The 27,962-nt window shown below is 38.1% G+C and overlaps 1 protein-coding gene across 1 annotated transcript; it reads left to right on the top strand.

Moving 5' to 3' along the window:
* The first annotated feature begins 165 nt into the window (after window positions 1–165).
* Window positions 166–27,962, top strand: LOC137298292 (transcription factor Sp9-like). Its single transcript, XM_067830486.1, has 2 exons — window positions 166–303; window positions 26,554–27,962. Exons 1-2 carry the CDS (start codon window positions 166–168, stop codon window positions 27,826–27,828), a joined length of 1,413 nt encoding a protein of 470 aa, XP_067686587.1. The 3' UTR covers window positions 27,829–27,962.

Raw genomic sequence — 27,962 nt, 5'->3', positions numbered from 1 at the left:
GATCAACCCATGGCATATCTTATTCCACTTGTGGTGCGGAAGCCTTTGGACTATTTACCTGTTTTCCACGGACTTTAAGACCTACCTGCTGTAATTACCTGTGGGATGAGTCTGGGAAACTCATTGTAATCGTGGTCACAGAAGTCTTATACCCGTGTGCTTCCCATGTTTGGTTTTGCTGTTGGAGCAAACAGAGCGAACGTTTCCCTACCATCTAAAGTTGTCAGTGTCATTGAAACTGTCGCTAGTCGGACAACATATGTAATACACAATCAGCTTATGGAACACGAACCGAAATTGGAGGTATGTGTGAAAAATATTGAAACCAATGTATATAAACTTGTTTCTAAGGGAAAATAGAATACCTTCATGTCTAATCGTAAATGTTAATAGGTCCTATTGCATTATTGCATGCATATACGAACAATGTGATCAATCATTAAGAGTTCTAAAGCGCTAAACTTTAAAAACATGTATTCTCCCGTAGTACTGGCTAAGGTGAGACAGGATATATTTTCTATGGCATAATAGCATCACACATGCAGTCTAATTTATATTACTAGTCTAATTAATATTACTTTCCTGTACCCTTAACGAGAGCTGCCGTCCTTCGTTGAACAGGAAATAATAACTGAATGTCAACTTAATAGATGTTTGAAAGCCGAGTTCCACGTATGGTTATTTTGAGTACATAAAGTATAATATACATGTATATCTGTTTGTCGCTTTTCTTTGATGTGACCGATGTATAATTGTACTTTTTCTCCTTCAACGTGAACATAAATTCATTCTTTTCCGGATGGCAACTTATCATAGCGATTGTTGCTTGCATAACACTATCTGCTTTTTTTAATCACTGGCGTCTCATGAGTGCAGTCATGTTTGGTTAAAAAGTAAGCGAAAAACATTTCCATAAGAAATTTCTACAAAATCATGATCTAGTGTGTCATAACGGCTGTATCAAAGCAACGTTTACGGATCATATTAATAAAATCACGATGCTCAGTCATGAGAAATATTTATTGAAAACAGATTCGACTTCAACGAATCAATTTGAAATTGATAAATATATAAGATATGGTTTAACGCCAGCATACAATCAGGTATAGAACAGATCAAGACGGGGTATTACTTCTGACTTCAGCCACTGGTGCGAAAAAAATTTGAAAACATACACTGCACTTTAAAGATTTGCCGAGAGAGAGAGAGAGAGAGAGAGAGAGAGAGAGAGAGAGAGAGAGAGAGAGAGAGAGAGAGAGAGAGAGAGAGAGAGAGAGAGAGAGAGAGAGAGAGAGAGAGAGAGGGGGGGGGTATGTATCGCCTAATCGTGGTATCGAGTCAATATAAGCACGGACAGACAGAGACACACAGACACATACGGTGTCCAGGTTTCGTATTGCATTTATAATTCATCATCTTTGCTACACATTCCATCAGTTATTCGACTATTCCTCAGATTCCTGCAATTGTCACATAGATATACCTCATCACAGATAATCAAGAAACATGTACCATCAAGCATGCGCTGATATTCAATACATAGAGATACGTTACACTGTTCATATGTAAATAATTATATTCATGATAAACTTTGTAGTCATAATGTTCCACCAAATCGGCTGATAAGTGTTATTATTACCATTATTTAAATCAGTTTGCTTTCGCAGCCCACATTTACATAAAGATTAAAAACATTAACGCGAGACAATTTTGGCATTAATTATTCTAAATCAATTTGTGTGGCCCTAATATCACATACGTATTTTGATGAAACATAATTCATAAGTAAAATTAATACGTTTTCTTGAATAACATTGTTATTGCATGTAAATATATTAATATACTATATGATAAAAATTGCCGTTTTGACGGCAAGACTGCAACTTCTTTCAAACTCGTGATAAAAAGCATGTTTACAAAGAAATAATATTACATAATAGCAAGTATGGATTTTCACGTGTCTAAAACGTAATTGATGCAACAAATATTTTCATGAATTTATCTTTTAAATAAAATCTTTTAAAAAATATTTATGGCAAAATAATGATTATCCCTTGAGTAAACATCTTCCACATAGAGTAATTGTATACAGCCTTTCTAGTTTCAGAACATCAAAGGCCTCTCCGTCATAAACAATACATCAAAAGAATGTTATACTTGTTCGTCAGCTGATACATTTTTAGAGCAACGTGTAATTTTCAATCAAGGCCATTCATTTAAACTGGCACATGTTTTCATTATGTAGAAAACGTGACTTTTTTTTAAAAAACATTTATGAGAATAATCTGCGAATCTGCTTTTTATGTACGGCACATGAAACTTTCATGTTCATGTAACCAAATGCGCACAGATAAATCTTCCCTATGTTACCTAAATAGTTTGTGAATTATAGACAAACCCCAGTTACACTTCAGTAATAAATAAAATTGGCACATTGCTAATGCATATTTGTATTCCTAATGTTCGTGAGTGTCAGCTATGTCTTCCTTCCGACACACAGATATGTCGGTTCTGATTTGATTAAATGTATTACATACTTTTTACAAATGTTAAATATTTCGAGTACATATCCCCCTATGTGTTCAGGTTAACAGCGTGTCTGGGTAACAAAGTCATGCCTGCTCTTCCTTCTCAAGACTAGCACGAAGAGTACGATAGTTACAAATTAAACCAAAGCTTGGTGATAAAATGTTGCATTTTATGTGCAATACATTTGTTTATGTTTGGGCGGCATGTCCGCTCTTCTTTCTGAAGACGAGTAAGAAGAGCATCACAATTTTAAAGTGAACCCATATGCTTTTAATATTGTCTTTCATGTTTAATGCATAAGCTTTTTTGATGCCATGCCTGCTTATCCTTTTGACACAGAACATGAGTGTGAAAAAATGAAACACAATGCTTTTCAAGTGTGATACACATGTAGATATCTGTAAAAGTGCACCATAATGCCATATTTCACACATGATGAGATAAGACTTGGTCTGTAGTAGAAACACACAGACACAGAAACACACACACACACACACACACACACACACACACACACACACACACATATATATATATATACATACACACGCGTGTGCTAGAGATGCTTATAGGACGAAAGATTCAAGATTACTGAAATGCCTTAACAATTGGTAAATGACGAAGAGACGCGTATTTTGCATAACATGTACGCCATACTATAATTTCGTGCTTGAGGAAACTGAGTTGGTATTCAATGATCCGGAGACATGAGCTCAATCCAAATACCGACAACTAGCATATTTGGTCGTAACATAAAGGAACATTCACATAATTTATTGTAATGACGGTAAAGTCGTAGGTTCAAGACAACGTATGGTCGTATGTCCTCTTACAGTGATTAGTTGTAGGGGAAATGATGAGAACATGCTAATATCTGAAAACCCAGTACATGTGTATAGATCAATTAAGAATAGAAGGGATTTGGGGAGGAAGGTTCATACATTACATTCTATTATTGTTAGATCTTTTTAGAACTAAGATTTCTTGTTTTTAATGAAACATTACACTGGTGAGATGATAAGTAATGTATTTTAAAAGTCGCGTATACCTTTACTGTGCACCCATTGTACTTTGGCGAATATTTACAGGTTTTATGAGTTCGAAATGTGTAGCCACGTGTTCATTTTCACAAGAGGCACTCAAGGGAAGCTCAATTATGCACGGTATTTATTTCTGCATACTTTTGTTATCATTCTGATATTGTAGGATTTTTGCTTGATTAGCTTGATAAGGATCTAATTAACCGATAACCTATGCATATGAATTAATGACACCATTCTCTAAAACGGTTGCTTAAATATAAATCAGATTCTGGAAAGAGGGTACTTTATATGATCTATATGATTTCCTATTTCCATTTTGTATGCAAATTGCATCAGTGGGACGATGATTGAAATACATTCTGAGAAAGAGATATCGATATTTGTGGGGAGGAAGGGATCGGGTGGGGGTGGGGGTGGGGGTGGGGTAGGAATGGGTGTGGGGTGTGGTTGATAACAACAAAGGTAAATGGGCCACTCCTGCTATAACAAGTTGGTTTAGAGTACTATGTGTGTTGGTATTTGGTTGGTGTATTGGATGGGGGTAGTGGTTGAAGCGTTTTGCTCTTCACACAGAAGGTCTGGGTTCGATTCCCCACATGGATACAATGTATGAAGGTCATTTCTGGTGTCCCCCGCCGTCATGTTGCTGGAATATTGTTAAAAGCGGCGTAAGGCTATACTCAATGACTTATATTTGAATGGAAAATGTTGTAGAACTGTTGTTAAGGTGTCACGCCAAAGATCCTGGTTGCATTCCCCACATGGGTACATCCAGTTTGTGATGTCCGTGATATTGCAGGAATATTGCTAAAAGCAGCTTAAAGCCACGGATGAATTAGCATGAGTGTGTGACTGGTTTGGTTTAACCCTCTTTAGACAAGGCAAATGAATATACATGAATTTGTGTATTTTGTAATTTGTGAATATTCTTATGGTGGACGTGTAGAGGACATTACGGAATTTGATGCATAAGTAACCAAAATGCCAGATGCACCATACGTTGTACCATACGTTCCCAAATTATTCCAGGTGAAAAAATTACTAGAATTAGCATATGTTTATATCGGGTACCGCCTGGTGTCATCCCTATTTCATAGTGAAACATGAAGTCATGCTCTGTCAAAGCATCGCATGGTGACAATCACTGCATTACGTGGACCCACGTGATTTGTTTCCAAACGACATCGTACAGCAGTAATACTTCTGGAAGTCTGAAACAAATATAAACGAATGATGTAGTCACAATTGTACGATCGACAGGGATGTGTATGTGTGTACGCGCGCGTGCGTAGGTGTGGAAAGGGCTTTAAGCCGTTTCAGTTAGCAGGAACCTCTTCAAAACTATGCCATCAACGTGATATACTAGCGTGTATTTGAGTCTCAATTTGTGAAAGAAGACTACATAATCTCAAATGATTGTGCCAGCCTCGATTTGAAAATGATGGGTAAATGAGCATGAATATGTGTATAACTGAAGCACCATTGTTAAAGGCAAGCCTGAATTATTGTAAATGAAAGTATATCAACATGGATTTCGCAACTCCGAATCGAATAAGTATAGATGTACATACATGCCACCGTGTTAATCTGCGTATTTGAGCAGCTGTGTCTATTAGGGTCGTTTTGTGTTTGTAAATATGGAATTTGGAGACGAAAATGCCTTTCAATGTGGGGCTGACCTTCCTCTAGATTTAAAATTCTGAATACACCCTGAAACAGGGTAGCAAGGAAATCTACAAAGAATGAAACAAGTTACTTTTGAATTTTTCCCCAGATTTGCATTTTAACGTGTTATATTTCAAAACACTAAATATACACAAAATACACCAATATTGAGTGTGTGTGGGGGGGGGGGGGGGGTCGATTTCTGTACTTTCCGTAGGGCAGACTGGTTGAATTTGGGCGTTTCAATGGAATGTTGTTAAGGTGATTTTAACATTTTGTATTAGCATTTTGTATACGATGGTTATATGTATTCGCTCCAGGGTTAGTTTGAATACTGAATTTGTAAACAAATGTGTGACTCTTGATTTATGTCCGAGTGTGTATGTATGTCTTAAGTGTATACGCTGTTACAGTTAAAAAGGCACATGAATTTTGCGCGTCAAGATTTTTAACTTTTTTTAACAGTTCTGAAGTCAATGTTTCAACTGGGGGCACGTTCCAACCTGCTTTTGCATAAGCGAGTAAGAAAGTATGGTTTCAATAAATACGAGCACGTTCACAAATAGGGCACATTGCATGTGTATAACCCTCAATGTGTCTGTAAGCTGTTGTATACGCGAGTATGGTTTCAACTTGGAGCACGTTCACGAACAGGACATTTTATGTGTCTATAACCCTCAATGTGTCAGAAAGCTCTTGTAATTGCGAATCTGAAAGCGTCGTGCACGTGTACAAATAGGACATTTTCTGCGTCTATAACCCTCAATGTGTCTATAAGCTATTGTACAAGCGAGTCTGACAGTATGGTTTCAACTTGGAGCACGTTTACGAATAGGACATTTGAGTAGCATGAACAACTCTTAATGTGTGTTTAAACAATTTTATAAGCGAGGCTACCTTAGTGTTTAAGAAAGTATCGTGACTTGTGTATAGGCGAAGTTGCAAGCTGATTCAAACCGTCGGCACTGGAGAATAATCAATTGAAACGAATTACGTTGTCGTCAAAGGCAAAATAGGGACAACACATACATGAACGATAACGGAAATCAGTAATGACAGCGGGTGCTCGCGAAGAGGGCATGCTTGTCCTGGTCGACCCGTTGCACATGCAACGTTCATTGATTTTTTAATGTCTAATTGAAATACCTTTTTCACGTATTTTTCCTTTGGCCTTTTGGGACTTAACTGTTTAAGTTACATCCTTTGGACGTCTGTGTGAGAGCGCATTTGCGTGCTCGTGTGTGCGTGCGTGTGTGTATGTGTACATGCAATTTTTGACCGTCCCTGTTTACAATCAAGGTTACAGTGTAGCCTGGTGATTTGAGAATTCCCTTGCCAAACAGAGAATTTGGGGCTTCAGTTGTTTGTAAGATTTTGATTTCTGTTTCGACGTTATGATTTTACGCCGCCTTTAACAATATCCTGGCAATATAAGGCTGGACACCAGAAATAGGCTTCACAGATTGTATCATGAGGACGTGAACCCGGGTCTTCACTTCCAACGCCCTGTTTTGCTGTGTGACTGAAAATGAATGTATATGAAGGTATACCGCTCACTCACCAGTTACTTACATTTAATGGACGTGACCGCAGAGAGTCACTTTGGTTTTACGCCGGTTTCACCAATAGTCTACAGCTGGTGACACCAGAAATGGGCTTCACACATTATACCTAGACCCGACGAGCGAACGCTTTAACCACAAACTATCCCACTGCCCCTGGACGAATTCGCAAGGTGTCCACGGGTGACTAAAGAGACCCCTGCCCCTGGACGAATTCGCAAGGTGTCCACAGGTGACTAAAGAGACCCCTGCCCCTGGACGAATTCATAAGGTGTCCACAGGTGACTAAAGAGACCCCTGCCCCAGGACGAATTCATAAGGTGTCCACAGGTGACTAAAGAGACCCCTGCCCCAGGACGAAATCATAAGGTGTCCACAGGTGACTAAAGATACCACTGCCCCTGGACGAATCAGTCCACAGGTGACTAAAGAGATGACTTCGGCTTTCGGTTAGTGAACGTTTTAGATCAAGGCATGCTCTGCCCTCAAGCATTTAGTATCTGCATTTAAGAATGATTGATGTACAGTTTAGCATTGTTATATATGTCTATATCTGTTCAGGTGAACACTACACTGTGTTTGTGATACCTGTGTATCATGATACGCTCACCCTCTCACATATGCTTGACAAGGTGAGTGAGTTTAGGATTACGCCGCACTCAGGAATATTATAAATGTGGTGGGGATCTGTAAATAATCGAGTCAATACAGTGATTAACAGCAACTGGGAAACTAAGGAATGTGTCAACCAAGTCAGATAGTCTGACCACCCGATCCCGTTAGTCGCCTCTTACAACAAGCATAGTCGCATTTTGTGGCAAGCATGGGTTGCTGAAGGCCTATTCTGCCCGGGATCTCCACGGGTCTGCTTGACAATTGAAGTGGCTGAGTAGCCTAGTAGTTAAGGCGTTCTATCGTCACGCAAAGGACCCGGGTTCGATTCCCCATATGGGCACAGTGTGTGCCGTGATATTGCTGAAATATTGATAACAGCGGCGTAAATCTAAACTCACTCACTCACTTGACAATGATTCACAATGCTGATGATATAGTCGAAATCCCACAATGAACATTTCATATTATTTTGTTAGCAGTTTGTCACTTTTACACACACATCGAATAAATAAGGTATTTTTTTTACAAATGTTTCGTGAATAATTCTTTAAAAATGTTGCAAATATAGAGGCTAATTATACTATTGTATAATGTAAGCCCCTTCTCCTGGTAAAGAGGATATGAAATTATGTGTTTTATGCCACACAAAAGCTTTGATGTAGTTATATATGAATGATCACATTTATTTCTCATCCAACACTGGATATCGTCCGTATGAGATCAAACGACATCATCAAGCAGGAATATCGCTTCCGTGATCAAAAGTACGGAGTGAAAAAATACTTGTATTATACATATGTTAATCAAAATAATACATTCCAAAGATATAGGATTGAGGTTAACAGTCATGAAAGTCAAAACCTTTATTCACCGTTGAAAATGCCATTGCTTTCTGGTATTCGTAGAATCAAATCAGGAAAAACGTAGTGAGTGAGTGAGTTTAGAATTAACTCGCTTTTAGCAATATTCCAGCAATATCACAACAGGGCACAAGAAATGGGCTTTTCATAATTCAGACAACTGTAACGAAATCTGGTTCTGTTTTGTTTCTATTTCTGTATGAAATAACAGACAATTGTGAGCATTTTAGGAGAGTACCAACAGAAGCATTTATTTTGATTTGGGGCGATTGGGTAGGATAATGGTTAAAGCGTCCGCTCATCACACTGAAGACCAGGGTTCCATTCCCGACATGGTTCAATGTGTGAAGCCAATTTCTGGCGTTCGCTGCCCTGATATTGCTGGAATATTGCTAAAAGCGGAGTAAAACAATACTCACTCACCCGGCTCATATATAATAACGGAGAGGTCTATCTGTATACAAGAGTTCGCACAAAAACTTTGACACACCACATGTTTGAGATTAGATACGACTTGCAAACGGTACCTAGAAAGATAGTTCTCTTTGTACGCAGGGTTTGCATCCTAAGTTTAAACCACCACCTGTGGTTTGTATTCCAGGCGTTTGTATTCATTTCACGCGAATACAGTGAACAAAAAATAACGCTTTACACATTTCCGTTGCTGTTAAACACATCCCGTGTGAAATTGAGATGTTACAATTGATTATTCTGCTACAGGTACCTCTGGCTCCCATAGTCGTAGCGGAAATGCCATATGTTCGAATGAATCAGTACAATTAGAATCAATCAAAGTTTCATCCACGTGGGTCATTTCCTGAATTGACAAAGCCGTAATCTGGGAAACGGTCTTTACCTTAATCCTAAATTTCACTATCTAAGATTTTCAGCAGAGAATATATTCTTCACCACAGACTCGAAGCAGGTGATACCAACGCTCACAATGTTGTTAAACTGATTAGGATCAGCGACCGTCATACGATAGGTGTTAGAGGCAGTTTTAAGGGAAATAGGATACACTCGTGTTGATGATGAGGATGGATGGAGATCCCTGCAGTGATAGTTTTGTTGACTGTCCCGTCCTTGGTTTAATGTCGGGAGTAAATAACCCGAATGAAACGTTGGTTTGAAGATATGGCTTCAGATAGAAGGGTACAGCTCCTTCGGTAGAAATTATGCCTGGGTAGAACAACGCATAAATCAGAAACTGTTTCACCTTTTCACCCGATAAGGGGATGTTGCTATTATTTAGGAGAGAATTGTAAGATTTTCTATGGTATTAAAATTTTAAGATCTTATTGAAAGGATGAACCTCTTAATCAAATGACCATCCTGACATCTCGATCTGATAGAACTACTCCTCAGTCTGCCATCCTGGTTGATAAAATATATAACAGTTAATATGTTATTAAAAGAGAAGGACATTAAATGAAAAAAAAAACATATTTAAATGTGTATTTTCTGTCTGTGGGTAGTGGAACCAATTGACGTAACGCTTCCTGTTACTTCCGCCCAAACTCGTCCTTTAAATAAATGGTTTTTGTGATCTGTTTTAAGTGTTCTCCTGAAATAGATATTTCTCAGCCTTTTCATTTCTTTCCGTTTCAGTGTTGTAGCCTTGTTTGCGATGACGAATTGTTTGGGCCAGTTCCTACTTTGGTCTCAGTGACGTCAAGCATTTCTAGCTGTACTTAGAAATATTCACTATGTTGCATTTAGAAAGAGATAATAATGACCATTTGATGTTTTGCAGTTTTATTTCAACTGGTTTTGACATAAGAAATTACGGTAACGATCCAACGTTAATCTGACGGGATCAAACCACCTAGTTCTAGATAGACGCATCTGTGCTCTACAAATGATTAAACGTCACAAGAATAAAGTACTGGGGAAGCATAAAAGGACCATCGGTTGATATGGCGGTTGATTAGACGATACGCAACACCTTTCACGTCAAGTTCAACGCCATTGCTGGCGACGTTGTGTGCTAAACTTTGCTTGCCAGTCGGGCTAGCTGTGCCTGAATGTTACTAGCTCTCGAAATTATTCATTATCCCGAAATTCGATTTAAACACGGGTTTCATCATTAAGTTGCTAATGAGATAAACCTTTTTTTTATCAGGACATGATTTCCAAATGCATTGTAACGTGACAAGTCGGAGAGAATGACATATTTACAAACTGACCCCATGGCGGATTTACTGTCCCGAAATGATTTTTACTAGTCACGGGCTAGAGGATCAGTAATTATTTCTCACACTGATTGGTAGTGATTAAAACAAGTCAAACAGTCAGTCGACACAAGATGACACGACCCTTGCCCAGGTGAGCTAAGGAAATGCTATCTTGTCTCAGACTGGTAAATCTTACCACTGAAAGTTTTATAACATTGTGGATATGGCTGACAAATATTGATAGTAGTTGAGAAAACTTAGAATTAATTCAGTTAGCAAACGATTACCAAAGTTTACTGCAACATTTGTAAATACAAAAACTTTCCCAGCGTTCATACAAGGTGGCTATCGACATTTTACGCCTGCTATCTGACGCTTCCTTCTATCCCGTCAGCTCATCCAGGGCTGGGTATCTTGTAACAGAGTAATTACGTGCGCGTTTCTAACGTATTTGCATTGGAAAACCGTGCTCCGCTCTCGTTATGTTCATCAGGACTCGCTCTTGCATCGACTTCTTCCGTAAATAGGATCATTAAGTGGACAAAATTGCAGAAAATTACAGAAAATTGCCTTGATGTCACCTGATTATAAAAGTGAAGAAAATCAAGAGCAATTATAATTATACTTTCATTCTCGCTGATTAGCAGGCGCGGGGAAGCCACGACAATTTAAATTTTAGAAGACAAGTATTTTAATTTGATCCCCAGGGACTATTCCACGGCGGAGCTATAATTTCAGATGTTGTTTAGTCGCGAAATTGCGACCTCCCGATGCTAAAGAGTAGGGATCGATCATTGAGTGTTGGTTTTCATTTATCCTCCTCCTCGTTTCTTCCGCCTGCCTCTCCAGACATTCTCATCTGCCCTAAGGACACTCAATGAATGCTCCCGAGCTGTACAAAGTCGCCAATCCTTTCAGAGCCGGACAATGCGTAATCCTTACACACACTCTCACAATACCATAACTGGTCCCTAGTCTAATCCGCCATTTTATGACAGGATGATTTGGTCGCGTTGTTTCCGTTCTCGCGCAGATTATTGAAACGAAAACTGTCTGTTGTCATACAATTCCTCACTGATCGAATCGTCTGACCAGTGCATCCGTAATTTCGACAATTTATCCGACAAGGTCATATGCTGGGGGGAACGCGACAAGGGAACGAACGCTTGACTATCCCTATACGCCACTTTAGAATAAACTGCTTTAGAAATCGCACCAGCGAGCAGTCATGTTTTGACCCAGGGTAAAGCTTAAAGGAAATAAAATATTCAAAATAGGGTAAATTAATTCTGAATTAGGGCGATTTGGGTTCATTTCTGTTTGCTGATGGGCAGATTGGAGTATTTACAAGCTTGTCTATTGCCTGTAATGATACACTTTCACACTGAAGTGGAATATTTGAATCGTTCTCCTGGATGTGCCGTTCCAGGAAATCATCAATCTTTTCATGCTGTCTTGAAATGCACTTGAGGAGACGAGTGGTCCTAGTTGTAAATTGAAAAAGCTCTTTCAAAATATTGGATTATCCTAAACCATACTTTGGTTACTGGTAGCGCTAATTTTCACACTTGGTGTGGGTTTTACCATATTCGTCCAGTATCAAGATTTTCTTTGACAGTATTTCTCGACGATTGCACACGGAATTGAAATTTCGTGATTCAACATTTTGTCATCTGAGAAAACACATTCATTGGCGTGTGACAGAAACGTATTTTCACACAAATATTTCACAGTGATGATCTGCGTTATCCACAGACAGTGAATAATTATCTTGTACCAAAATGAACATGAACGACAAAATACAATATATGTGTTTTACGTTTGACGTTCGAAAAATGACGTTATTAATATTCCCGTTAGTAATAGATGAAATGGTGTCGTTCCATACACTCAGTGATCATAATTAATTTGTGCATACCTTGCAAAACTGCGAGTTTCCGTGGAATTAATCAAATTTTCTTGCTATTGGCGAAATCACCTTCTGTTCACATACAGATATAATAAGGATGATGGATAAATATAATTTCCTTCAATAGGATATAGAGTACATATACATGACGTAAACCTATTTTATTCAATAAATGAAAGGTGATTGTAAGCATGATGCTACAACTCATGTTGACACACCTTCAATACATTACTTATGTAATACAAGGCGCAACGTCAGAACATAATATACGTTATTACGCACCTGGTGAGGATACCACTGTTTAATAATTCTTCAAAGTTATTGCACATTGTGTAATGACATCGCGTGATGCCGCACGTATGACGTCAAAGCATCTTACAGTTATGACGCCAAAATGCTAATACCTCTGTCACAGTAGTACGAGAACTTGTTTGACACACGGAAAGCTGTCAAAATTTGAAATTTGTGCAGCTTTTCGCGAACTGGCGATATCATTGTTTGATAGGGATTCATAAACGCACGTTCTTGACGAAATCAGGATCACTTTTTCAATCAACTCCGTACTTGACAGAGAAGCCTCATTGGTATGGACAGGGTTTGTTGCCCTTGGTTACAAATGGTTGTATCTATATACATGTATATGTCACAAATCCTAGATATATTTTGTCGAAAGATCATTTGCTCTTACTGTTGAACGGTGCATAGCGGACAAAGCTATGAAGATTAAGTTTTCTTGCAAAGGTTTCCATGAATCACAACGGACCTATGTATGCTGTTGTAACATTACAGTACATGCCCATCAATTATATAACAACGGAATGTCCTCTCATTGCTGTACATGGTTCAGCGATTGGATAAGAGTACTGGAAGATGCCATCTTGTTGTTTAAATGTGAATTTTCTTTCACCTGATCAAATGACTAAAACGCGGGCCATTTAGAGGCGGATGATGCCAGCCATTAAAGCAGACGCTGTATCAAGAAGTAAACAAATAAATTAAGTTGGTTCAATCAAATGTTAGGACATTAGCACATGTTCAGCTACGGTGATTTCATCAGCATTATTTGATCTCCATATTGCTGTTCCATTCATCCAAGGGTATGGTGCAATGGGGTTCGTATTATCGAGAGATAATAAAACTTTCCCATGTCTCAAGATGTCCAGTTCACTAACAAGGGGGCGTAAGTGACAGGGAAACAGGTGCCACACGTAATGCACAATCAAATCGGATTTACTTTTCAATTTCACACAATTATCCTTGCGTCATGCTAGTGTTACAGCAAGACGACAGCGTGCGAAAACATCTCCTTGGCTTACCCCACTCATTAATTTCATTATGTTGACCTTCCACACCCTCATTATTGACTCATCCTTCAAGTTAATTTTACTCGTAGATAAGTTAAAGTCCAGTAAGTTGTAGATACCTATTCTCAAACTATGGACGTCACGCCGATCGTCAAAAGACAGTGCCTGTCGGACAAGAGATCAGCATAGTTAAGACGTCGAGTCGATTATACCGCTTCGGTGATTTGATTCCCACTTCCGTTTTCTATGGCGAGTGCACAATAGGGAGAAGAAGGTGTACAGAAAGAAGAAAACTAGAATCACCTCTCCTGCAGATGTTTGTGATCAATTAAGGTGAAAAAGAAGCGTAAATGGGCTTACGATGTGTTGTGTGATGGATTCCACTTTATTTGCCTTGAGTTATATGGGGAGGCCCCAAAGGTACTGGGTTCTTTAGCATGTTAAGTAGGGCACGGCAAGGGTTGATATGCAACTGCTCAAGCCCAAGAACTACTCGAACTGAAATAATGCCTTTGATACGTTCAGCCGCCTGTTTTTCTCGGTTAATGATACTTATTTGAAAGAAAAGAAGATAAAAATTCCAAATAAAATACTAAAGCTGTTAAAAACAAAATTATATGTGATTTGTTATAAATCGTAATCTCAGCAATATTAGAATAAAAAGAACTGCCGTAATATAGTTTTGTTGAAATTAAACAATGTGTGATAAGATATCGATAAAAGAACGAAAATGTCTTTCACACATTGGTGACTGGTGGCGTCGCTTGTGGAATACATTAACGATTTAAAAATTGCTGGTCTCATCAGCTTTGGGAGGTGAGTGATAACTCCTCCATCATTTAAATCTGTTATCGTGTTCGATCGTGTTATCGTTATTGTAGACCATGACTGGCTACATTGGTTAGAGCAAACTCCAGTTCACTGACTCTTTATGTGACCATAGTTCGAAAATCAACTTCTTCTGGAGATCTTCGGTCTGTTTTGTGCAAATACAGTCTTAGAAACGACATACACTGATTAATACAGCGGTTCATTTCCCCTCCAAACACCAGGGAAGACAAATTGTAAACAAACAAGTGCAAGAATGTAAAGGACAAAGTATCACTTAATGCATGACTGTCTCGTTATATGCGGGCTCATATATCACTGAAATATCACATAGGTTTGAACTTAGCATTGTTTTAACTGAAGAGCTCTGAACACAGAACCGTCTTACAATTATGTTTGAAAATGCCATCACGAAATAAAATCTCAGAAGAATGTTTGCTTTGTAACAAGCACCTTCATCACCATGACGTTCATGATACCACACTGTGAGAAATCCATACTTCTCCAAAATAAAACCTATGTAAATTTTGATGTGTCGGAAGACGAAATGTTGTCAACGCTCCATGGTGCAGATACACTGTCAACGCGATTCCTCGTCCGGAACACATATGATTTGCAGTTACAAACTTTGCAAATGTCTGTCATTTGAAACCATATCTTGAGTTTGTGTTTTAATTCAGACAATCTGTGTGAAAGTGGCACTATCCCTTTGTAAATGTTTGGTTATACATGTGTTATAATGTTTGATGTCTGATATCTTTACACATCAATTATCAACTATAAAAGACATCGTCCTGTATGTACATATTAATGTGTTTTGTGTTTGGTTGAATTCATATATCAACAATTTTCGGATTGAGTTCTGTAGGAAATAAAGAATCCCCCTCTCATGTTAATTTTATACCATTTAACATGTCACAACTATTTTCTTCTTCATCTGTACTGCATCCCCGGTGGCTTAGTGGGTTTGATGGCTGACTTTATGTGTTGTCGATTAGGTGCTTGACTCTGAGAATATGGGTTATGATCTCGAATGGAACTCAGCATACCAAAGGTAATAGAATCTGTACTTTACTGAGAAAGGGTAATTTCAGATATAACATACGTTATATTTGACCACTTTCTAAATAGCATTGGGGTTTCACGCTGAAATATAGTTTGACTCATTTGGTTCAGTGTTATGATTATGAGAAGGCTTTTGTGGGATTTGGTTCAGTGTTATGATTATGAGAAGGCTTTTGTCGGTTTCCTTTTCTTATAACAAGCCATGATCACGATAATATAGGGCTTTATTACTGATAAGGATTATGACTGGTAACATTCTTGTGCTATAACCTAGGACCAGCTTTGGTTAAATCCAGTAGATGATATTTCCTTGTTTTGGTGACATTCTAAAGGTCGAGGAGTTCATACCAAGGATTATAACTGCATAGGTAGCAACTTATTCTTTATAGAGCAACGTTTCGGTGGATATTCCCTCGTCATGAAGACAAAAGCGTTCACAAGGTCATCTCCGACGTTTATTTAATTGTTTGATCGGCATTCTAGAATAACCCTGACAAATTTCTGGATAACAAGGATAACACGTTGGTGAGTCTACATGGCAACACTCTACTAACCTCCTCCCTTACGATGCATATTATTTGTAATTCTCTCACTAACGCTCGCGTTTAGCCACCGATGCTCGTTCGATAACTCTTTAAAAATAAACAGATCAGCTGAGATGAGGTTCACATTTCCTCAGGTGTTAATTTGCTATCTTAGGTTCAGATGTTTAACCTAAACAACAAACAACCACTGTTTTAAGCCAACATTTGTGCATCTTTGTAAACCATTTATTAATGCCTGACAAATACGCTCTTTCTCGACTACATACATTCAACCGATGTGAGTCAAATCTTTCGTAATATACCTAAATAGTTATCAAAATTTCATTTGAGAATATTTTTTAAAACAGTGGTATCCTCACCAGGTGCGACAACTAAACCACTAAATCAGAATCTTTTGTTTTAATTTACCTTTTATTACATTTAACAGTATCTTAATTTCCTAACTTTCCATTTCAATAAACCTCTGTCAAACGATCTAACACCCACATGATACTAACGCTAATTGACAATCTCAAGGCTGCTGCCTAAGCAACGTATCGAAATGGACAAAATACGCTTTCCCATTAATTTTATGGTAGGAAAAGAAACAAGAAAAAGGAAGTACAAAGAAATTTAAAACATATATGATGAAAAAATAGGGCAGTTTGACAATGACGTCCTTAATTTTATACCAATCAGGGTACCACCCGTTATGTAGACCTGCTGTCACTGTTCCTATTCTTTTCTATAAACACCAGCGTATGGTGATATCAGCGCTTCTCTTTATTCTGCATGGACAGGCTTCGTCACTAACTTGAAGGAATATGTGGATTAACTGTGTTCGCTTCACATACCCCGATATTAAGGAGGCGTTACCCCTCACAAAACCTCCGTGAAATATGGGACGCATTATCTCAAATTGACCTATGCGAAATTCCAGAATGTCTTAACTGTGAGTCATGTTATTTGGTAGGAACATTGCTTGAGAACATACATGTATGTCTTTCATTTTTGTATGTTTGTTTGTTTAATGCTGCACACCAAGCGATATTTCAGTTATATAATGGTCATATATGTGACATTATTCGGCAGTGAGGTTGACGGGCAGTTCGGGAGTGTTAACAGAAACATTTAAAACTTTTAATAAAATGTATTTTCAAATAATTTTTAACAATTATTTTCCATTCTTTTGCCAAGCGTGTATTATATTATGCTTGAATATAATATTTAATAAAGCTTGGCTAAATACTAAAAAGTAATATTAGTATGAGAAAATGCAAACCTGATCTTGTCCTTTTTGACAAAGGCAATGGAATTATTTATATCACTGAATTTTCTGTCCCTTGTGGTAGAAACGTGGCAGGGTTCAGGAAAAAAAGCATGATAAATATGCGGACCTCGCCTTTGAAATGTCTCGCTTGCGTCTCAAAGAACACTAGGCTCTCACAGTTTTCAGTGCCCTTGGATTGGTACCTCCTCATCTCTTGGAGCAAATCAAGAGAGTGCCTGGGTTCTCCACCGGGAACACAGCCCTTCTGACAATTTGGGTAATGCAGAAGGCTGCAGTTGTTGGGGAGCCTTCATATTCTCCGGAAAGTTCTTGGTGGGTTCGACTAGACAGTGTTTCCTGGGAGAAGTCCCATTCGCTGTCTGGTCTGCGTGTAGACTGGGATGAGCGCCCTGAGCTGATGATGAGCTTGACCAGCCTGACTGTACCAGGATCACCTGGCTCTCTGTTGCATTTCTATCTAAATCTGTAAAAAAATTAATGCTATTCGGATAATAACAATAGGTCTTTCAGAGTTTCGTCTGAAGACCTAATAATACTGTTTGTCACGTACGAAGACTTGCAATTGCTCCCGAACCGCGCATCAAATTACTCAAGTGTGCTTTATAAGGAGATCATTATTGAATTATGAATTAATTTTAAGGAATAAATTGTTGTATTCCTTTCTTCAGATAATACCTATACGACATGCGCTTTAGTGCCATCTTACACGAAATATGCTTATATTTCTTCCTACGCTCAAACAGAACATCCATTGACAAGCAGTTTAGAAAAATAAACTTGAGGGGTGTATCATGTCTGAAAAGATAACTTCAGTAAACCTCATTCCTTAGAAATCAAAGCAGTTTCAAATACTTTAATTTGTGTAAATAACACTTTGCATTTGATTGACAACGATAGTGTAAGGATCGAACCGACTGAAAGTTTTACGAACTATTGTCATTTAAACAGAGTGATTAGGCAACTTCCTGGATTCTGTTAACGTTCTTGTGGTCAGACATCACGTGACGCGTTTCCCCTGATATCCGCAGAAGAGCATGTGGCGTTCATCAGCTTAAATCGGGTGTACTCTTTAAGCGTGGCATAGCTTGTCTTGGTACAGGTATGAGCTGTCTTTAATGTGTAGCCTTCCCCACATATAATGGGCTCATCTTGAATGCTTCAAGTAACGACAATGGCTTCTGACGGGGAGACACTCGACTTGAATTCGATCGCTGGATTACAGAGCCCGTCAACTCACAGAGGTGCAATTAGCCAGTTCCCGGTGGCTCTGATTGGTCGTTATTTATAGTTTCCAACTCCCCTAGCCACACAAATACTGAGAAATATAGTGTTAGATGGAAAGGCGTGTCTGCGCCTGATAATGCCCGCAATTGAGGGGAATAAAAAACTAGTATCACTCGCCAAAGTTGGAATTAGGGAAGCCAGTCGCTCAAGATATGGCGGCAACTATCATTACTGGGGTAAGTTGCTCTATTTCATAAGGCTAGCTTTCTTTCTCGCCATTTGTCAAATTATATTGCACTGTTCCCATTCAGGCCTTTATTAGTGTATCACCAGTTGCGTCACGTGATATTTATTTAAGATTAGTATCATCGTAAAATGTTGATTTGTGCTGATTGTATATTGTGTTAAATATTGTGCTTTGCCTTGTAATTTCACAACATGGGAGGTGTTTAGAATTTCTTTTATGATTCAGAACAATGTTCTTTGGACATTTGTCTGAAAACCCCATTAACGCCTAATGTAAAATGTCTCACGCTAGTAGCACAAGATGTTGTATAGAGAATCGGGGTGAGGTTTGATGAAAATAAACTTGTTCTTTTTCAATATTTATGCAAATATATTAAAGTTTAATTGACAGCTCAGTCGCCTCTGTTAATTGTAGTTCTCACAAATCTATTAACGGTACAGACAACAAATGTATAATTACGAAAATTTAAGCAAAGGTTTCAGAATGGAGCATGATCCAGAGGCACATAAAATGCATTTGCCTATTTTCTACTGACTATGAATATTTATGGTGTTCTAGTGGGGTTAACAAAATGTAAAATTAAAAGTTCAGGGCGTTGTATACATCAGACAAGAAATAGGGATATCGGCTTCGGGTCTGTGATGAATTCGAAGCAGTTCCATCTGAAATTTACGTTGATACACCTTCATATTAATGTACAGTCTTTTAAAGTTATGTATCGCTCACTGTGTTTTAAGATGAAAAGGTATTTCAGCTTAAGAGGAGAGCAGCAGAGTAAGAAATATGCAGTACACATCAAACATCATATATTCAAACGATAAAATATACCAAATCTTGTACCGAATAAGTATACAATTGACAAATATTCATATACACAAAGATATAATATTGTTACTCGTACTATATGGGCTATGAACACCCTCACACTGAAAATATGTGTACGTGCGATATCAGCTTGTATTGTATTTTATGTTAATAAAAGCAAATAAAATGACATGTTTGTTAAATGCATTATAAATATGTGAACCGTAAGAACTATTTCATTAATGTTTCTTGCACCTGAGCAACTACACGGATTATTATTTTACAACATTGCAGTTTATAATTTGCAGGAAGAGGAATTCTCCTCCTTGTTTAAGTTACGGGTAAAAACCTTTCATCTGCTTCTGATTTTGGCGCCACAGATGTTTGATGAAGTTTAAAGCATTCCAAGCCAAAGTCAGAATTCTTAATTAAGATACATTCAGACCCATCCCAAATTATATATTTCTTGCCTTTAGTAAAAATGCCCTTCTTTTTACGTGTATTAGCCCATGTTTGCAATGAGTGCTACCGTTTTGGTAAGGTAAGCTCACTACAAATGGCATCATCACTATTTGTTGTGATTCATTTGATAATACCGAAATCGTAGAACTGTCCATGCTTTAAAACGATTTCTTATAAATATGAAAAATATTTTGTTGTTTATGTTACATGAAATTACTTTCAGAAATGTATGCATGTTGCACAGCATATTCACCCACATGATTCATGATTTCTGTTCTTCCTAAAGACGGTTACAGCAGCATTGAGTATCCATTAGTTTACCCGTCGTGTTGGAAACTTCATAAACGAGTCTGGAGAAATTGGTTCATATGACAATATATTCAAATGTGTGCAATATGTCACAATCTGACTTTGAAAACGCCACTTATCATTTTAAAAGTAAATAGATATCAGTTGATACACAAGAAAGGGTACTTTATTTTGTATGCAGGGGGTATTACATAGACCCATAACATATTCATGAAACTTGCTGAATCCAACTAAAGGTAAGCATAAAAATAATTTACCATGGAAACGAGAGTGTTACTACAAAAATGAGTGTCTTAGTCCTGAAAGGGGAGTCTCATACATGGAAGAAGGGTCATAAAAGAACTTCTATGTATTGGCGTAAAACCATCTGTGGTATTGCATTGCTTCGATATGTGTCTTTTATGAGTGAGATCACTATCGTATAATATGCGGGGTACCTTTGATATTCCTACTATCTCAAGTTGAGGTTATGTTTTGAAACTTATTTGCACAGATTAATAACAATTTGGATATTATTTTTGAGAAATGGGAGACATTTTCCATATTGTTAGAAATGTTGTTTATCTCAGTAATAACCAGACATCTACGGAATGTCTGAAAGATAACAGTAACTCAGATAAAAACTACAATAACTCAAAAATGTATTTGTTGCATTAATTTCATTGCTGTGACTCAAACTGAAATATATTTGTGTGGTGTCAATAACAAAGCACAATAATACCTTTATATTATACGTACTTGATTAACAGTTAGAAAACAGCTGTTGGTTTGTATGTTGAGTATAAATGAGATTAAAATATAACAGCATTAAGTTCTATAAGGGAATTTATAACAAACCTAATAAATTCGGATATAAATTGTAAGTCTCGAGTGACAATATTCTCTTCTGTGTAACAACTGTTTGTAAACATCACACTCACCGCCAGATCCGTCGCAATTTCCAGATTACAGAGAGAAATGCATTGAGCTACAACAAGAACAAATTCATTCGATTAATTTGATATTCAAATTTTGATGGATGATACAACAAAAAAGTAAAAAATAAAAGAATTCAAATACTTTTCATTTTACAAGAAAAATGATTCATGCAGGTTAAATTATTGAAAAAAGAAGGAATATTGACGTGATAAACCAAAACAATTTGAAACGCCATACTTCTTCTGTAGGAAGCATTACATCATTGGTCAATAAATCACACAATCTTTCAGGGAGAACCACTACCCTTGAAACTAATGAGAATGAATAAACCAGTTGCCGTCTTCCCTCTTTGTTTAAAGTGAGTATTGTGACAGCGGAAGGTCTCTAATTATGTGTACAACATCTATCAAGGCAAAACTAGGCTCTAATCCTTTCAGTGTAATAACAGACCCTGGGGTTTTACCGAAGGCCTATCAGAAACAGTAGAGGTAGTTGTTTGGACATCGTAATCCGCATGTTGCTCTGCAAGAAAGACAGATAACGTGCTATGTAAACTGGAGATGCGAGTAATAGAAGATTATAACCACTGGTGCAAAAATGCATCGTCACGTTGGCTGTCGTTAATGTCTGAGCTTGAATTTGTGTTTTACCAACATGCTTAGATAGTGTGAGTGAGTGTGTTGGTGGAACTTTCTTACCTTTTTCATAGATTCAATATGAAAGTAGTTGTACGATGCTGATAATGATTTATGTGCACAATGATTGTTCATTTGTACGTATGTGTACAATGGGTAATGCGTTACTTTTCATGCACTGTACTTACGTTTATGCGTTCACGCACATAATACGATTAAATACGCACACGAAAGACTGTCATGTAAGTGTTTATTTTTTTTCACAGTAGGACGCTCATTCAACGTCTGTGACCAAACACATTGTCTGGAGGTAAATCAGCAAAATAGATAATTGATTGTCATGAAAATGTTTGTTATACAGTAGGAAGCGGATTGAGCATATTGGAGTAAGCGTATTGGAACGAGCATATTAGAACGAGCATATTGTCTGGAGTAAATTAGTAAATTAGATAACTGATTGTCATAAAAAAGTTTGTTATACAGTAGGAAGCGGATTGAGCATATTGGAACAAGCGTATTGGAACGAGCATATTAGAACGAGCATATTGTCTGGAGTAAATTAGTAAATTAGATAACTGATTGTCATGAAAAAGTTTGTTATACAGTAGGAAGCGGATTGAGCATACCAAGCATATTTTCTGGAGTAAATCAGCAAAACAGAAACCTGATTGTCATGAAAATGTTTGTTAAACAGTAGGAAGCAGATTCAACGTATTGGACCAAGCATATTGTCTGGAGTTAAATAAGCAAAAATCAGATAAATGATTGTCATAAAAATATTTGCTATACAGTTGGAGGCAGATTCAACGTCTCTGATCAGACACATTATTTGGAGTTCAATCGACAAAACAGATTGTCATGAAAATGTGACATATGGCCGTTCTTATGGAATCAACGTCTGGTTCCTTTTCTATCCTGATCGTCATTGACCAAATACAGAATGAATAATAAAAATAAACACAATCCCGTGGAAGACATTCGCATCAGTAAATTGTCAAGAATGATTTATCTTATGCGAAAGTAGAAAGAAAACAACGTTTAAGCTGCAAATTGTAAAGACATTTAGACCTAAGGCTGATTTCAGTTAAAAAGGTATTTCTATAAAGAACATATATATGAATTAAACGACGAGAATACCTTACTCCAAAATGTGAGTCAAATTTTAATCAAATATCAAAACCAATGCCATAAGCTTCAAATCACATTCTCTTAAATATCTACGGCAAAAGCCAAATTTGTGGCAAAAGTGTTAACAATGAAATATCATTTGTATATTTGAAAGGATGTTCATTAATATCTTAAAGTTTGCCTAAAACTGCTATTTAACCATTTGCATGTATCTGTATGAATGTATTAGGAACATGATACGACAGGGAAAACTATTTCATGGTGATGTCTTTTCCCTCCGTTCAGTATTATAATGGTCAGGATGTAGTGGAATTTGATATCAGATATTGTACTCATATTTCTAAACCTTCAAATCAGTCCCATTATTTACTTTACAAACAATACACAAATACACTATCTGCAGTAGATGAAACAAAATCAAACAAATTTCTCTTGACATGCTTCTCTATTCAGCCAATGAAGAATTTAGTTGGAACAGATAACAACCACCCGTTAAATTGCCCATCGACCTAATCATATAGCAAATTACAGCAAAGTGGTGTGTTTTATTGTAAAGAAATCAGTAGGAAAAGACAGCCCATCACTTTCACCCGCAAAATACAAACCATGAGAGACAGCAGAGATTTGAACTCATTTTACTCATCCCCAGGTAGCTTGTTTGAAGTGGTCATTTTCTTGTTGAACGGTCATTTTCTGACCAGTGGGCGGTCTCCATTATCAGACTAATCTGATCACCCCAGGCGTATTTGCTTGCATGTTTACTTAAGAAGTGATGTGGTTGATAAATGTATCCTTTAGGAATGAACAAGTTAACATTGCAGAATTTTGTCAGTGCGAGTGTGTCTTTCGGACAGAGAGGTCATCTCACATTGGGAGTCTTGGATATTACGAGCGATTTTAAGTTTGGATATGGCACCTGTCTTATTTGGGCCAGGTCTTTGTGGAAATGTAAGTACAATATCTACACCTGAACCAGTCACACCAAATTTGTCTATTCTGTAATTTACAGAAGGTGCTAACTGTGAAAAGATTTTGAATTTATCTACACACCACCATCTTCAAATTAACAGTTAATTTGCATTTTAAAATTGTCCTTTTATTTTTGGTGAAAGGGATGTTTTATATTAATTACTGAATTGACAGTGACAATCTGTTCTGTGTACAAACGCACTGATTTATTGTTTTTTAAAGACCCACACTACCTAAGACACGACAAGAATTTCATAATATACAACATTACTTCCAAATAAGGAGCTCATATTTCACCTTCCCAGTAATTCGGTTTTCCGCTTGTACAGAATCCTTTAAAGTGTTTAAATAAATTACCTGGCCCGCCTATATGATAGCCTTGTAAGGCCTTTTTCAGGAGGGTCCTGTTTCAAGGTTGGGATAGTCTACCTTACAGTGGCCCTTCGGAGACGATAAGGGTAATATACACCCCCTAAGATTTTGATTCGAGGGTTACTGCCAGTAATACATACCCCCATAGATTTAAGATACTGTTCGTAATACTGTAATGTATGAGGCGGTTAGTAGATGATCCCCTTGCTAATTCATGTTGGGTTTCTTTTTGGGGAACCCAGCATAGGTTTTGGGACTCCAGGATGGCAATTGTGGTTTTCATCACGAACCCAAATGATGGTCTACGTCAGTATAATCTATCTAATATTTCCCCTGTCTTCTCTTGCAATGGCTTGGAGTAGTGCTGTTAAAATCACTTCATTCATTATTAACGGTACTGCTATTCGATGTTTGTATGAAGTTTGTGATTCTCCATAGAGAAATGCATATATTATCTTTAGAACTGAGTACAGGACTTTACTCGTAGTATAAAATCGTTAAGCATTTAATTTCATTGGTGACTGATCTTCTAAAGCAAATAGATGATGCTGTTTCCTAAATACATTTCTCAGATACAGTCGAACCTGGTTGTGTCGAAATCTTTGGGGACGGTAAAACGTAACCAAGGCAGTTTATTTCGACAGCTGGGTCTCCCAAACTTTACAATGTCCAAATGTAAATTCTGTACAATACATTGGACACGTCCAAGATCGATAAAACGATGTTAGGATGTACTTGTGTAATCACAGAATGCAATTCACCTCGTCAGTGTGATGATGTATATGTACTTCGTGGAGCAGTCTGAAATAATTTTCAGATATGAAATCTAGTCCGAAGAATACACTAAACTATTACAGATACAACGTGTCTAACGTGCATATTTTACTTAAACAAGATAACAACGTGGACAGATACGAAACTATTTCTTGTAAACAATTATCCAGTTAGGGAATAGTTCATGCTCACCCAGGGACAAATAGTGTCGCCCTCTGTCGGGTGTTGGATTTAACAGGTGGATAATAGCAGTTTCAAGTAGCTTATCTAGATATTTATGTCTGCCCTCGATGGTTTAACAGTCACTAGAAGCCGGAGGACTGGTTAGACACAATCGACGCGGTGGTTTTATAACCAAGTCAGAGGTTGGCAGATCGTAACCCGATTCAGCAGATTCGTGTGATATATCTCGAATATTTTAGTATTATTGTGCCTAGTAGTCGTAGAATCTGAGCTTGATAATCACTCAGACAGGACTGACATTTATTCACAACAAATACCACGGATCAAATTTTATTATGCTGTTTTGAAGTGATGTGCTTGTTGAAGAGATGAAGATGTAGCTATTAAGTTTGGTTGAGCGTGTAGCAAGTAGTGCCCATCTACGTCACACTGCCTGCGCATGTGTGAAGCTCGGACTGTAAATTCTGTTAATGAGTGTAAAATTAAGAAAACTAGATGATGTAGATAGTTCCATATTTGACCATCTTTGTAGATCACATCTAAACTATGTAACTCTTACGGAATATGGCTTTGAGGTTTGCATGTATAAATATTTACACATTGATTCTGATTGTCAACTTCAACAATACCAAATGATATTTGCCGAGGTGAGGTCACGATGGAGGACATTTTCTGCAATGTTCAAGTAGACTATACCTCCAGTGCATCTACAGGTGTGATCCGCACTTCCTAATCAATATTCAAAATACGTATAAACACTATTACATAAATATACTAAGGAAATCAATTAAAGGAACACCACTTCATAGCAGTGCCCTGTATATATTCTAGGCTTTCCTCAACACCGCTGTTCAAATCTGGTGATGAAAACTGTGTAACTTGACTTTTTGTGTATTTCTTTATAAGTTTCTCTTGGTATATATACAGTTCATCATAAACGGCCACGTGATTGCAACCTGTGCAAAATCAATTGTAGTTTTTGTTTTGTTTTGTTTTGTTGTTTGTGTTTTAACGCTGCACTCAGCAAATATTCCAGCTTCATGGCGGTCGCATGTAAATAATCGAGACTGGAACAGACACTCCAGAGATCATATGCATAGTTTCACTGGTGAGATTGTTTTTTTTATTGCAATTTCAACACGTGTTTCCCTTGTTTCAGGAATCACATCCACTGGGAGGAACACCTCTCGCCATGCTAGCTGCCCAGTGTAATAAAATCAACAACAAAAGTCCACCACCCTTCGCAGAGAACCCTCTTGCTAAAGGATTTCATCCCTGGCGGAAGACGGAGGCAGGAAGTGCCACGTCGGGGGCTATAACCCTGGCTTCTCAGAAAGGCGCTGTCCTTCCAAGTGGAGCGGCAGTATCAACAAACTATCTCAACTACAGCCGTTCTCCAACAACCAACTGTTCAAGTGCTTACTCAGACAGTCTTTTCAGCTCTACCAATTCATCTCCCGCGTATGCGCAGTCTGATTCTGCGCATAAGGTGGCACCGGAAACAGCCCTGAGCAGTGTATATTCCAGAATGCACACCCTGGCTGGACATCCATACGATTCGTGGCCATTTAATGTTACAGGGGCACATCCGGCCACTGCGCATACATTGAAAGCAGCAGAAGTGACCGGAAGTGTTGGTGGCACGTCAGCGTGGTGGGATGTGCACGCAAACGCAGGAAACTGGCTCCAGGATGTATCGGGAACTGCTGGGGCGGCTTTGAGAACTCAACTGGCTTCGAACTACCCGTCAGCGGATTATGGACTCACCCATGCCCTGGGTTCGGGAACCAATTCCCTTCTATCCCCGAGCCAACAAATCCTCCAAGACACGTACACTTATAAATCCATGCTGTCCAGCCAGACTGAGTTGGGAGCTACAAGTGTAACACCATTCTACAGCCGTTCCTCACTCCCAAATCTCTCAAATTCACGTTCCCAACGACGCTATACTGGACGTTCTAACTGCGACTGCCCGAACTGCCAAGAGGCCGACCGACTTGGACCAGCCGGGGAACACATCCGGAAGCGTAACCTCCACAACTGTCATATTCCCGGATGTGGTAAAATCTACAACAAGTCGTCCCACCTCAAGGCACACCTTCGCTGGCACACAGGGGAACGGCCGTTCGTATGTAACTGGTTGTTTTGTGGCAAACGTTTCACCCGATCTGACGAACTCCAGCGTCACTTGCGCACTCATACCGGCGAGAAAAGGTTCGCATGCCCAGTTTGCAATAAGCGATTCATGCGTAGTGATCATTTGGCAAAACACGTTAAAACGCACAGCGAAATGGATGAGGATGGTTTGAAGGAATGCAGTGACTCAGAGCTGCAGGACCCGGGTGAGGAGAATGCGCAATCTGTCACGTGTTCTATGACGTCACCAGCGGCATTGTCTATAACGAACGATGACGGTGAGAAGAGGCTTCGCTGATACCATGTGACTTTGTGGATATGCACTCTTTTATTTTTTCTGTTTTCATGTGATGTTATATCTGCATTGTGTTTGGAGTCCGTCTGCAATATTGTTTAATATGTTCTATTCCTTGATATAAATAGTCAATATGA

The sequence above is a fragment of the Haliotis asinina genome, chromosome 10 (genome assembly GCF_037392515.1).
Source record: "Haliotis asinina isolate JCU_RB_2024 chromosome 10, JCU_Hal_asi_v2, whole genome shotgun sequence".
Taxonomy (NCBI): Eukaryota; Metazoa; Mollusca; class Gastropoda; order Lepetellida; family Haliotidae; genus Haliotis; species Haliotis asinina.
The sequence above is the reverse complement of the archived record's forward strand: the minus strand, read 5'-3'. Positions and strand labels throughout refer to the sequence as shown.